The sequence below is a fragment of the Mus caroli genome, unplaced genomic scaffold, assembly GCF_978045245.1.
Source record: "Mus caroli unplaced genomic scaffold, Mus_caroli_1 scaffold_18, whole genome shotgun sequence".
Taxonomy (NCBI): Eukaryota; Metazoa; Chordata; class Mammalia; order Rodentia; family Muridae; genus Mus; species Mus caroli.
This window is the reverse complement of record NW_028227273.1, coordinates 37,796,445-37,809,664: the sequence shown is the minus strand read 5'-3', so window position 1 is coordinate 37,809,664 and position 13,220 is coordinate 37,796,445. Positions and strand designations below refer to the sequence as shown.

Genomic DNA, 13,220 nt, shown 5'->3' with positions numbered 1-13,220 from the left:
AAGTTGGGATAAGAGCCTTCAGATGAACCTTAAAGATGCTTAGAGGTCACTTGGAGTGGTGGATGAGGTAGGTTTCAGAAAGCCCCAGATAAATTTATCAAGGAAAAGAAATTCAGCTTTATTAGTTGGGAACCCCTCACACTCCTGATCTTAGTTTTCGAAACACTTCTTCAGATCAGCAACTCGAGGTTGCTTGTCCTGTGGCCTTTGCTGCGTGCTTACATGAGAGACATAAGTGGGGGCTCCCAGCTCCTCGAGGGATTGTACACAAGCCTGGCCCAGGAGGACCTGGGGAGGCTGGTTTCTGGGGTTCTCTGCAGAATGGGAGCACGAGGGAGACGAAATGGATTGTAATCTTTGGACAGCATCAGAGTTGGGCTCTGTGGAGACAAGAAGCTGGGGGCTTTCTGGAGGACTGTACCTAGTGGGGACTCTGAGGAGCTTGGGGCAAGGGCTTTGTGAGGGTCTAGGATCCAGCTTGCTGAGAGAGGGCCTGGGGTCCCCATGGCTTGGGGGGCTCTGCTGAAATGGCTGAGAACAGGAGTTCTTTGAGTAGCTTACAACCTCTGAAAATGGGGTGTCTTGCAGAAGTGACAGGTCACCAGGTAGGGACCAAGGCTGAGGATCCAGGGATCTCTTGTCTTCTTCCAGTTGCCATGGTAACCCCACTGGGATGTCAGGCTGGGCAGAACAGGATGGAGGGTATGGTTGATGTCAGAAAGGGGAAGAAACTGACAGGTGGGGAGGGGGGTAGTGGGGAGGGGGTTCTCACCAGGCAGGAGCAGCTCTCTGATGTCCCTCGCTGACAGCAGTCTAAGCTCTGGCTGGCCCTCTGCAGGTCGCCACTCTTGGTTTCCACATTCAGACTGTCTAGAATCTCACTCAGTAGATCCAGCTCTTCTCCAGACCCCAGAAAGCTGCCATCTAGAGTATCCTCTGCCCAGGGGTTCTGAGTGTCCCCAGGGCTCAAGGTGGGGCTCCTGGATTGAGGATTGACATCCTGGGCTTTGTCTCCAGATTCTAGAAGACACCCCTCATCAGTTGTGATCCTTGCACCTCTCAACTTTGATCTGCTTCAATTCTTACCTCTCCCGCAGGGGTTCAGAAGGTCCCTCTTCAGTCTTGAGTCTCCTGCTAGGGCGGAGGGGCCTGTTCTGAAAAAGATAAAGGGAGGAAGAAATGGGAGGAGCCCCAGGAGCTTTTGAATCCAGAGCTGGGGCTTTCCAGCTTGAATTGGAAAGCGCATTGGACATGCCACTGCATTCGAGCCTGAGGCAGGAGGATCGTTGCAAGTTCAAGTCCTGGCTGATTCCTCTAAAAACAAAACAAAGGCTGGGGTGGATCTCTGAGTTTTAGACCAGTTGGTCTAAAATACAAAAAAGCCCCCAACCAAAGGGGTTGGGAGAATGTAACTGGGTTAGTACAGGTCTTGCCTCTCGTTCACAGTGCCCTGGGTTTAATCCCCAGCACCATTTAAGCTGGGTATGGTGGATCAGGAGTTCAAACCCATCTTTGGCTGTATAGTGAGTGAACTACATGTGAACTTCCACAAAGGGAGATAGTTTGGTGAACACTGGGGACAGATGCAGGATTCGGGAAGAACCTGATATGTGTGGTGGACGGTGGGCATCCTCACCTGTCCAAAGTGCTGGCTAATAGGCAGGCGCTGTTGTAGGCGATCGGAGCGGCTGGTGAGGCTTGGGGTTCTCAGGGAGCCCCCCCTCTGCAGGCCAGAGTCTCCATCCTGTGAAGGGATGCACGTGTGGGCTGGGGTCCCACCTCCACTCCCCTGAATTATCTGTGGGTGGGAAATTCACCCTGGGTGGTCTTACCTTAATCGTGAGCAGGTTCTGCATACCCTTCAAGCCACTCTTTGCCTGGGTGATGACCCGACACAGTATTAGACACAAGTGTTTTCTACCCCCATTCCACCTTTGTATCTTCCAAGCTATGTTTATACCTTTGATGCACAATATTCCTGGAGGGAGTCACCCTGCCATAAACCAAAGGTTTGACCAGTGTATATAGGATTAAAATCAAATGGACAGATCTGAAATGTAAAGGCTGGTCTGAAAGAATATTTGAGCTCCAGACCTCCCTCTCCCCACCCCACCCCACCCCAAAACAATTAAGAATGGAAGCTAAGTAACAAAAGGTAATTGATGGATCTTGGCTGTCGGAGTTCGTGTGTGTGTGTGTTTAATTTTATTTATGTATTTGGGGAGAGGGAACATTCGTCATGGCACTGGTGTGGGGGGCAGAGTACAACGTGGGGAGTCAGTTCTCATGCAGATTCTAGGGATCAAAATCTTGTCAAGTTTGACAGCAAGAATCTTCTTCTTTTGAGGCAAGGTTTCTCTGTGTAGTCCTGGCTGTCCTGGAACTCACTCTGTAGACCAGGCTGGCCTCGAACTCAGAAATCTGCCTGCCTCTGCCTCCCAAGTGCTGGGATTAAAGGTGTGCGCCACCACTGCCTGGTTTAGCAAGAAACATCTTGTGTTTGCAGTGATTGCTGCTCTTGCAGAGAGCTCAGGTTCATGCCACAGCACCCATATCTGTAGTGACAGTTCTGGAACTTTGGTTTCTTTAAAAACACAGAAATATAAGTGTTTTCATTTTAATCCCAGGTGTGGGGATATAAGGCTGTTCTCGGCCGCTGACCATGATTTGCCTTGTGCTCTAGTGGAGGCATGCCAGCTGCAGATAGGTTCTGTGAGTGTGTGCTAGCTGTAATTCTGGGAGCCTTTCAGAGGTTATATATAAATGCTAGGGGCCTGAGAGGCAGGGGTTGGTGGTCATTCAGCGGGGTTGGGGTAGGGTACGTTGGTTACAGTTTGTAAATAGTCATTCTCCAAGAAAAAAACAAAAGGAAAGAAATTAGATTCAAGAATCTTTCTCTCTTCCCTTTACCCTTTCTCTCCTGTCTAGTGGTAGGGGGTGAAACCTGGGGTAGAATAAAGGGTGTGGAAAAGATCCCACAAAGTAGCAAAGACCAGTTATACATATCAGGTTGGTCACAACTGCCATAATCTACATACAGTTCTGCGGGATCCAATACCCTCTTCTGACCTCTACACACATGGTGCCTGTACAAGCAGGCCAGTAGGCACATCTACTCATACAACACACAGACACACACACACACACTAAGAAGAGAAAATGGCAGGGCAGTGGTGGCACACGCCTTTAATCCCAGCACTTGGGAGGCAGAGGCAGGCGGATTTCTGAGTTTGAGGCCAGTTTGGTCTATAAAGTGAGTTCCAGGACAGCCAGGACTACACAGAGAAACCCTGTCTCGAAAAACCAAAACAAACAAACAAAAATATAAGAAAATGGCAAATGAAAATAGCATAGAAAAAGTTGTTAATATTTTAAGTGGATATTTAAGGCCTGTTGTGAATACTCAAGACATAATCTCTGTTAGGCTGGAGAGAAGGATCAGTCAGTTAAATTCCTTCCTTCCACAGAAAAAGTTGGGGGTGATATGTGCCTGTAACCTTAGAGTTGGGAGAGGAAGATCCCTGAGCACTAGCCAACCAGGCTAGCCTAGTTAGTGAGTTCCAAAAGACTGGGTGAAGGTGATTTCGCTAAGCCTGACAAGTTCGTTTGATTTCCATGTTTGGGACACACGTGGTTGAAGACACAACCAACTTTTTTGTTGTTTTTCAAGACAGGTTTCTGTGTGTAGCCCAGGCTGGAAATCTGCCTGCCACTGCCTCCCAAGTGCTGGGATTAAAGACATGAACAATCAACTTCTATAAGTTGTCATCTGACCTCCACACATGCACCCTTGGGGCAAACACATTACGAAAACAAATAAATGTATTCCCCTCTCCCAAAACCCTCCAAAATTACTGCATATGGTGCGGAACAATTCCAACGTTCAAGAGGCAGAGGCAGGTGCATTTCTGAGTTCAAAACCAACCAACCAGGGCCACATACAAAGCCTACCTCTCTCAAAAACAAAACAAAACAAAAAACCCCAAGGTGGATAGTACATAGCAATGCCAACCCCTGGCTTCTGCATGCACAGGCACACGTGTGCACACATGTGCATATAACAGAGACTCTCCCTATGTCCCTTTCCTGTGGTCACTCCAGCCACTGTGAGCCACAGGGTTCCAATCTCACCGTTCAGTACTCACCGATCGGTACATGTTCCTGACAGCTGGTTGGGTTTTTGTCTTCATTGAATGCAGAAGGGCATCGCTACCTTTCTGTAAGGGGTTGCGTGAAAAAACACCAAATAAGAGAAACTTGGGCCCCTGAGGTTGCCAGGTCCGGACCCCACACCTCACTTCCCACCTCAGGTTGCCTTTTGCTGGGCAGCCTCCTTCCTCTCTGTGCCTCCAGTTTTAACTAAGCCCCTTCTCGGGGGGGGGGGGGGGCTGTGGTAAACGGTGAGGTGATGAAGTTGGTTATAAACAGGAACAGGGATTGATTTTATTACCTTAAGACTATCTACCCAGAGCTGGTAAGACCGAAGGGTGCCTGGAAGGAAGGGAGAGAGTTGTGGTTACTAAGGCAGCCTAAGCTTGGGGAACCGACCAGGTGAGAGCCTTGGGGCTCACCTGAGGAAGCTCCGCGGCAGGCAATGATCTCTTGCTCAAATTGGTCTGAGAAGCCTTCCCCAGCATTGAGTTTTTCCAGTCGGGATTCGATGAACTTGGGGTAGAGAGAGAGGGTCGGACTCAAGTACTTGCTGTTCCCTAAAGACTTAGAATTCAGCCTTGCTAGCCCCCCCCCCCCCCCAAATCAGGAAACCATTCTAGAAACCAGGCATCCAATTTGGCCCTACCCCCAGGGACCCGCAGCCCATCCTTAGTCTCACTTTAGGCCCCGCCCCCAGGGACTAGCCGCCTATCCCTTATTCTTCATTTTAGGCGCCGCCCCCAGGAACTAGTATCCTATCCCTTATTCTTCATTTTCGGCCCCGCCCCCAGTGCACTCACCTGCTTGAACAGCTGCAAGTGTACCGCCTTTTTGTGGAATGCCTGCAGGGGTGCCCCGGGCTTCTGAGCCAAAAAAGCTTCCTCACTGAAGGTCACTGGCTGACCCTGGAAGAAGGATTCCTTCCGGAGTTCCCTGGGGGCTCTCCTTTCTCCTATCATCTTTCTTCCAAATTCATAGCTACCCAGCAAGCACTAATTCGGTGCCTACCGTGTACCTGATCCTGTGCAGGACCTCATGGAACAGCTCATCCTCATCTATAATGTGGCTGTCAGCATTAAATAATGTTGATAGTGTAAGCGGCTGCTGTAGGGAGATTGCTACTGGTTACATAATAAGCTCGAGGGCAGCCTGGGCTACAAAGAGCCAGTCTCAAGAAAAAAAAAATCAGGAGGTTCAGACTCAAAACACATTATTAATTATTATTATTATTATTATGGTTTTTCGAGACAAGGTTTCTCTGTGTAGCCTTGGCTGTTCTGGAACTCACTCTGTAGACCAGGTTGGCCTCTGCCACCACTGCCTGGCCCACTAAGTGTTCTCAATGTTGTGATTTATCCCTGAAAGGCCTGTCCCTAGGCATCTCTCCTCTTCCATCTACTCACCGGGATGCAGACAAGGGCATCACGGTACCCTCCAAATAGCAGGGCCTGCACTTTGAGGAAGAGACGGGACACCCCTTCCCCAGGGCTCAGTGCAACCTTCCTTAGCCGAAGCCTCAGCAGGGATACCTGAGGACACAGGGGAGACCCCTAGTTGGGCAGAGTTGGAGGCTCCATCTTGAGGAGTAAGGGTGGGAGGTGATGGCACTGACCACATCTGGTGGCAGAGCTTGCACATCGTCAAAGGGTGTCTCCAGGGTGTTAGAGTCTGCATTCAACACCACAACATCTTCCAGCGCTTTTTCTCGGATTCTCTGCAGGAGACAAACACGAGCCCCATACAGAGGCAGGACGCTGAGTAACTGGAGGGAGAGGGAATCCCTCTCCAGGCTTCAGCCTTGGGGTATTTCAGCGTTTACCTCTGCAAGACTGCCATGGACTCCGATGAGGTAGGGCATGGGCGCACTGTGGAGAGGACACAGACTGGAGAGGCAGATGCATATCTCAAACCCCCAAGCCTTTCAACTCTGCCTGTTTTATGTAGCCCAGGCTACCCTGGGACTCTTGATTTTCTTTTTTGACTTTTTCTGGTAGGGACTCATTGTAGACCAGGCTGGCCTGGGACATAAAGAGAGCCTCCTGCCTCTTGTCTCACACGTGCTAAGATTGCTAAGATTAAAAGGCTAGCAACTCTCCAGGCTTTTCCCATTGCCTACCCTTCCTCATTCCCCACCTCCTCTTTTCTCACCAGCAGTAGTCCAGTAGGTGTGGGGGTAGAGTCGGGATCAAAACGTGCTCCCAGCGCATGGGGTAGAGCAGGGCACAGGATGCGTGAACACAGGCTGTCAGCTGGGGAGTGAGAAGGACAGACATAGTGGGTTCAGACTCCGCACCTCAGGGTCCGGAATTGCTGAGAGGGGCAATGAGCTGGGAGCTTAGACCTCCCTGATCAGTCTCCAACGGGGAACTGGGTGGCATTCAGATCCCCGTAGGAAGGAAGTGGAGACCAGGATTTGGGCCAGTTACAGCTCTATGTGCTCAGATAAAAAAAAATAACTCTGAACTTTGTGTGGTGGCTCTGATCTGTAACCCCAGCACTCCGGAGGCAGAGGCAGGCAGATCTCTGAGTTCAAGGCCAGCCTGGTCTACAGAGTGAGTTCCAGGACAGGCAGGGCAACACAGAGAAACCCTGTCTTGAAGCCACACCAAACCAAACCAAAACCAAAACAGCCAACCACACAGAAACACACTTGAGTACCAGGAGAGATCGCTCAGTGGTTATAGCATTGGCTGCTCTTGTACAGGTTCTGGGTTCAGCTTTAAGCAACAACATGGTGGCTCACAGCTGCTTAAACTCTAGCTCCAGGGGATCTTTTCTTTGGGCACCCACATATAGATATACACATTAAAAAAAACCTTTATACCATGCAACACAAAAGTGGAGCTAGAAATTAAAAAAATAAAATTGCGTTTATTTATTTGTGAGTGAGTTTGTGTGTGTGTGTACGCTCACTTGTGCAGATCTGAAGAACAACATGTAGGAGTGAGGGCTGTCTTTCCACCGTGTATGCCCTGGATATTGAACTGAGCTCCTCAAAATTTGGCTATAGGTACCTTGGTTCACTGAGCCATCTCATTGGCCCTAGAATCTTTAAAAATGTATTTTCCTTATCTATCTATCTATCTATCTATCTATCTATCTATCTATCTATCTATCTATCTATCTATCTATCTATCTATCTGTTATTCATTCACTAAGACCTGGTGGGTCTTATGTATCAGGCTGGCCTCAAACTAGGTATCTCAGGGTGACCTCCCTGAATTTCTGATCCTGCCTTAGGCTGTCAGTGCTGGGATTCCAGGTGTGCATCACCAATATGTTTGCCAGGGCCTGGTTTATGCCAGGTTGGGAATGGAACCAGGGCCTCATGCTTGCTAGGCGAGTGCTTTACTCACTGAGCTAAGTCCCTGGCTGGAAAGTTTAACATTCTCTTCCAGAGGGGCAGAGCTAGACCAGGTCTGGTACTCAGTGGACGGGCCTGTACTAGATTGTGCTACCAATAAATAAATTGGAGCCATTGGGCAACCTCCTCAGATTGTTCCCACAGGGGTGGGACTGAGCAAAAAAAGGGTTTAATTGTGTCCCTTCCCCCGGGAGAAGTGGTCCCGCCTCACAGTGCTGAGCTTGCTGGCAGTGAGCAAGACCCTCCTCTCAGCTAGCAGCGCCGCGAAGAGCCCCACGATGTTCTCATCTGTCACAGCGACCACCAGCTCAGTGAGGTTCCTCTGAGGGATAGAGAGGCACAGTAGCTGGGGGTGGGGCAGGTAGCTAAGGTTTGCTGTCCCACCCACCTTTTGTAGTTCCTCCTTACTCACATTCTCAGGAATAGATGGCAGGCCGGCAGCATCTGGAGCCACAAAACAAGAAAGCTAGTGGGGAGATGGGGGATGGTTCAGTCTGCGTGAGTGGCAGTGACCTCCGCTCTGGCCTGAGGGACCTCAGCTCTACTACTCACCAGCTTGCTATTCCCCAGGGCAGGAGGCAAGATTCCACATTTGCTCTGGACAGTGATGCTGCTGTCCTGTGGGACGGGAGTAACTGTGTGGTTTCCCAGGTTGGCTCACAGCCTTCATGGCCAATCAGAAGCCAGCGCCAAAGACCTGGGAGCTACTCACCATCTCTGATCTTCCTGAAAACCGGGGTCCAAGAAGTGGGTGTTGCTGTAGGTTTTGTAGGAGTTCTTCAGCCTCGGCGACCTGAGGAACTCGGAAAGAGTTAGTACTGGAGGGACCATTTGGGATTCTGAGGGTCTCCCTCTGAATGAGGTGAGACCTGGCACACTAGAGAGGTGATGGAAAGGCTGGGGTGGGGACTGAAGGTGGGGCTGCTCTCACTTGGTTCTGGGCTAGAAGGTCCCCCACGTTATTGAGAATCTTGTAGAACACTTCAAACCAGGGAAAGTGGCTGGAGAGAGAGAAGGGTAAGGGTCACAGTCTAGAAAGTACTTCTAAGGGATTTGATACTTTTACACATTTATTGTTTGAGAACTTTGTGCATGCCGACTATGTGCTTTCATGTATGCATACTATGTGCTTTGATCAAATCTATCTCCATATCCACTACTTCAACTCCCCCCCCCCCCCGCCTCCCCAACTTTCCTCTTTCAATTTCATGTGTTGTTTTCTAAAACCTACTGAATCAGTCTGGTGTAGTTGTGCATGCCTTTGATCCCTAGCTCTCAAGAGGACAGAGGTAGAAGGATCTATCTGTTGGAGTTTGAGGCCAGTCTGTTCTATATAATAGTTTCAGGCCAGCCAGGGCTACTTAGTGAGACCCTGTCTTATCCCCCTGCCCCAGGACCCCCCAGAAGCCCCGCTTTTGGGCACCACTTGGTGCTGTCTGTAAGTACATGGCTCAGGAACCTGGCAAACCTCTGAAGAGACCCAGTGTACCCCCACCCCAGCAGCCATCAGTTGCTAACAGCTCCACAGTTAGCGGTGCTGGGATTTTGTTTGGCTTGATGTTGGGCAGGTTGTGAGCATCCGTGTTTCTGTCATGTCCAGGGGATACTGTTTCATTCTGAACTTTTAACTCTTATAGTCTCTCTGTCTCACCACTTCCAAGATGCTCGTCAGCCTTGAGTAGAGGGAGATACATTCAGCCTCTGACCCTCTGCACTTGGGATCATTTGTGAGTCTTTGTATCCATTGTGAGGCCTAGTGTTTGTTCCTGTCTGTTCCTACTTGGTTTGAGGCCCCATATCACCCACCTGAGGATACAGAGGCAACTCCGTGCACCAGCTCGCAGGCGGCAGAAGCCAAATCTACGGTTGCCCACCAGGTCAGTGAGGGCAAAGGTGAAATGCTGAACAGCAGGGCTGGGTGGCTCCCTGGAGGGAAAAGACTCCGGTGGAGACTGGACATCTATTTGCTGACTTCCTTGCTCACCCCTAAGGTGGCCTGTGAATGCAGGGTTTTTTGATTTTTGGTTTTTTTGTTTGTTTGTTTGTTTTTGGTGGTGGCTTGTATGAGAGTTCAGTATCTTGTGGGTTCTTGGGAGTCAGGAGCCCTGAGTCCCGGAGCCTTGTTTTATAGCTCCACCACCAAGGTGTGTGCTTTGCAAGACAGATGATCAGAGTTCCAGTCCACAGACCCATCTTTGAGAAAAAAGAAAATCTGGTGGCCAGGGAAGGCGGCTCATCAGGAAAATGTGCTTGCCATGTAAGCCCATGTAAGCCCAGTGTGGCTTCAGTCTCTGGAGACCCTTATGGTAGAAGAAGAGAACCAACACCACAAAGTTACCCTCTGACCCTGGACACATAACAAATACAATAGAATAAAATTAAATCTGGCCCCAGAGCCAGGGTGGTAAAATCTTCAAAGCCCTGGGGCTGGATGGCCATGGTGTAAAGCCTCCTTGGAGACCTCCAAGCCAGTAAGAGACCCTGCCTCAAAAAACAAAACCAAGGTGAGTGTGTATAGAGACCAGCGAGTTGGTTCAGTGGTTAGAACACTAGCTGCTCTCACAGGGGACCCAAGTTTGGCTCCCAGCATCTACACCATAGCTCACAATGCATGTAACTCCAAGTTCCGGGGGATCTGATACCCTCTTTTGACCTCCCTAGGTACTAGGTATGCAGGTGGTGTGCACAGACATATGTGCAGGTAGAACATCCATACACGGGAAAGAAATCTAAAACAAAACCAAACTAAACCAATGTAGAGCTGGTAAGATGGCTCGCGTAACAACAGAAAAAGGTGGATGGTTTCTGGAAAATGACACTTGAGGTCTGCCTCTGGCCTCCACATGCAGCTGCTCACCCATGAACACACACACTCACACTCATAAACTCTGAGTCCTCTTGGAGGGATCACCTAGCTTCCTTTGCCCTTCAGTTCTTGGGTCTTTGGGTCCCTGTGCCCCTGTGCCTATAATTCTTCAGTTGTTAAGGTCCTGCTTTGGGTCCCAAAGAGTGTGTGTGCCCACCTCTCTGCCCCCTCCATACCTTTCTATGTCGAAGGGGAAACAGAACCTGGGCACCATCTGCATGGCTTCCTAGAGAGGGAGGAAGCATCAGTACACCAGTCCTCTTGGCCTTGCCCCTCAGTTCAGGGTTCAAGGCCCATGGCCCCCTCCCTCTGCTGGACCAGCCCTGGGATGCCTTCGGAATACCTACCTGTTCCTGGAAGTCTGGAGGGAACTGCCGCAGGATGGGGGGATCTGTAGGGAGGGCCAGCTGCTGAGCTTGCGGCCTCACACCCTCCCTCCCATCTCTCCAGCCCCAGGTCTCCCAACTTACCTTCTTCCAGGGAGTTGGGGCAGCCAGCTTCAAAGAACCAGTCAAACATGGCAGGGGGATGCCTTCTGTGGACCGTGAGGGGGCTTTAGCTTGTGTGTGTTCTGAGTCTGCACCTGTGTGCTTCTGTTTTCGTGTTCCCTGTCTCATGTGTGTAACTAGGTGTGTTGGTGTGGGCCCCCTGAGGGTTGGAGCCAGGTGTGAAGGCTGCTGAAGTACGGGGTCAGAGAAGAGAAGGAAAAAGAGAGAAAGCCAAGGTGGCTGTACCCTTAACCCCCAGGCAAAGGCAGGTAGATCTCTGTGAGTTCAAGGCTTGCTTGATCTACATAGGAGTTCCAGGCTAGTCAGAACTACTGTTTCTAAAGAGAGGGCTAGAGACAGAGAGGAGAGAGAAGGCAGGGGGAGACAGACAGACCGAGAGAGAGAGAGAGAGAGAGAGAGAGAGAGAGAGAGAGAGAGAGAGAATCAGAGACAGAGAGAGACACAGAAACAGAGAGACACAGAAACAGAGAGTTAGGGAGGGAGGAAGAGACAGAGACAGAGACAGAGAAAAGGTAGCAAGAGGAGTCAGAGATGAAGGCATGCCTGTGGCAGTGTGTCTGCCTGTAACAAGCACTTGGATAGAAAGAGCATACTTTTGATTCTTTCTGGTGCCTGTCTCTTGAATCTGTGGGGTAGAACGGCAGAGTCTCAGGTGTGTATCATGTGAGTCCTATCTCTTCTCTCTCCCTGCGCCTTTGAGCATGTTTATGGCTTGTCCTTGTGTCTCTGTGGGAGATTTTTGTGCGGCCCACACTCAGCAGAGAAAGAAGAGCAAGGCGTCCTGGCACTGAACCGCAAGCCCCACAGCCTTCTCTTCCCTGCTGTCTACTGCATCTAGCAGAAGATGCTGAGGCCTTAGCTTCCAGAAACCAAGGGAAGTGTCTGTCTTGCTGATACCTTATCCCATCTGGTTACACACTCCCCCCCCCCCCCCCTGACGTGGGCACCTGAAGCATCTCATTGTTGTACGGACACAGGCACCCACGAGTCCCCCACTAAGGTTGACAGACAGTTTCCCACCATACCCTCTCACACCTTACCGCTGACTATCCCCTCCTGGAAATCACCTTCCTAAAACCCCCACCCTTACTGGAGCGTCATACTCCTAAAGTCCCTGGTTTCATTACACAGATCTAGAGCCAGAAAAATGGAAGAGAATGGCCTGATCAGGTCCCTAGAGGCCCCTCTGGTCAGTGGGTAGCTGTGCTTCCTGGGCCCTCCCCTGCCGTAGCCCCAGTTTTTTGATTTTTGCCCTCCCCCAACCCGACCCGGGCTCAGGTCTGGCAATCTCGCTGCACAGGATGGAGGGAAGACAGCTCTTACGTCTCTGTGGATCCCATGGTCTCTGCAGGGCTGGCCCAGCTGGGCCCTTTCCCCTAGTGCTTCTGGGGCTGGGGGAGCCTGTGTTTGCTTGGGGCTGGGCCCCTGATCTGCTCAGTTTCCTGTGTGGCTGAGAGAGGAAGTTTAACAGGGTGACGTCCCAGTCAAAGGAGGCCTCCGCCCCCACCCTCTGTGAGGAACTCAGGCGTCCTGGCTTCATAGCCTAGGTGGGGACAGGGTCTATGGGAAACAGGGCCAGGTTTGGAAATCTAGCTTCACTCTTATGGTGCCCATGGCCACACCCAGGCCCTTTCTTTCTGAGTCCCCTGAGTATTGAAAGCCTGTGAAGATCACCCCCATCATTTCCCTGTGTTGCTTCTCTGTTTCATTTACAAGGGGCAGCTGCACTGAAGAGCAAAAGAGGCTGACAGAGGTTGATAGCTGGAGTCACACAGGAATCCTGATGGAAATGCAGGAGAGGCTCAGAACCCAGGTAAGGTGAGCACATGGGCACACACAGACACTTCCCCACACGCACACTGAGAGAGGTCACAGAATTGACTGAAGACAGGCAGACAGGCCCGGGTATGACCAAATTTAGGGTTCCATCTGTACCCCAAGAAGTTAGCTTCAGGGCATTGGAGATATAGTTCCATAGTTAAGTACATACACTGCTATTGTACAGTGTGGTGGCTTGAATATGCTTGGCCCAGAGAATGGCACTATTAGGAGGTGTGGTCTTATTGGAGTAGGTGTGGCCTTGTTGAACTCCTGGAGCTGTGTCACTGAGGGTGTGGGCTTTGAGACCTTTCTCCTAGCTGCCTGAAAAAAGACAGTCTTCTCCTGACAACCTGGAACTCTCTACATAGGGAGATCCTGTCTCAAAAACACCAAAACCCAAACCAAAAAAATACAGAAGAAGATGCATTCAGTGATTCAGTGTGGCCACACTGGAAACCGGGGTGGGGGTGGGGGGGGAGTGGGGGAGAATCCAGGGACCTTCAGGTCT

The 13,220-nt window shown here is 50.6% G+C and overlaps 1 protein-coding gene across 1 annotated transcript; it reads right to left on the bottom strand.

Moving 5' to 3' along the window:
• Nucleotides 1-53: 53 nt before the first annotated feature.
• Nucleotides 54-12,301, bottom strand: Dennd1c (DENN domain containing 1C). Its single transcript, XM_085833156.1, has 23 exons — nt 12,215-12,301; nt 10,853-10,917; nt 10,730-10,773; nt 10,559-10,608; nt 9,323-9,442; nt 8,448-8,517; nt 8,229-8,309; nt 8,069-8,134; nt 7,929-7,982; nt 7,728-7,838; nt 6,301-6,401; nt 5,972-6,017; nt 5,765-5,866; nt 5,556-5,681; nt 4,953-5,057; nt 4,572-4,665; nt 4,451-4,491; nt 4,146-4,217; nt 1,833-1,877; nt 1,637-1,744; nt 1,087-1,154; nt 773-980; nt 54-681 (listed from the first exon to the last, which is right to left on the bottom strand). The coding sequence occupies exons 1-23, from the start codon at nt 12,229-12,231 to the stop codon at nt 151-153; spliced, it is 2,325 nt and encodes a 774-aa protein (XP_085689282.1). The 5' UTR covers nt 12,232-12,301; the 3' UTR covers nt 54-150.
• Between the last annotated feature and the right edge of the window lie 919 nt (nt 12,302-13,220).

Coding starts and splice junctions, on each gene's coding strand:
- Dennd1c (XM_085833156.1), bottom strand. Junction 8,310..8,447: donor ACCTTCTAGCCCAGAACCAA/GTGAGAGCAGCC, acceptor CGAGTTCCTCAG/GTCGCCGAGGCTGAAGAACT. Junction 5,867..5,971: donor TCCATGGCAGTCTTGCAGAG/GTAAACGCTGAA, acceptor TGTCTCCTGCAG/AGAATCCGAGAAAAAGCGCT.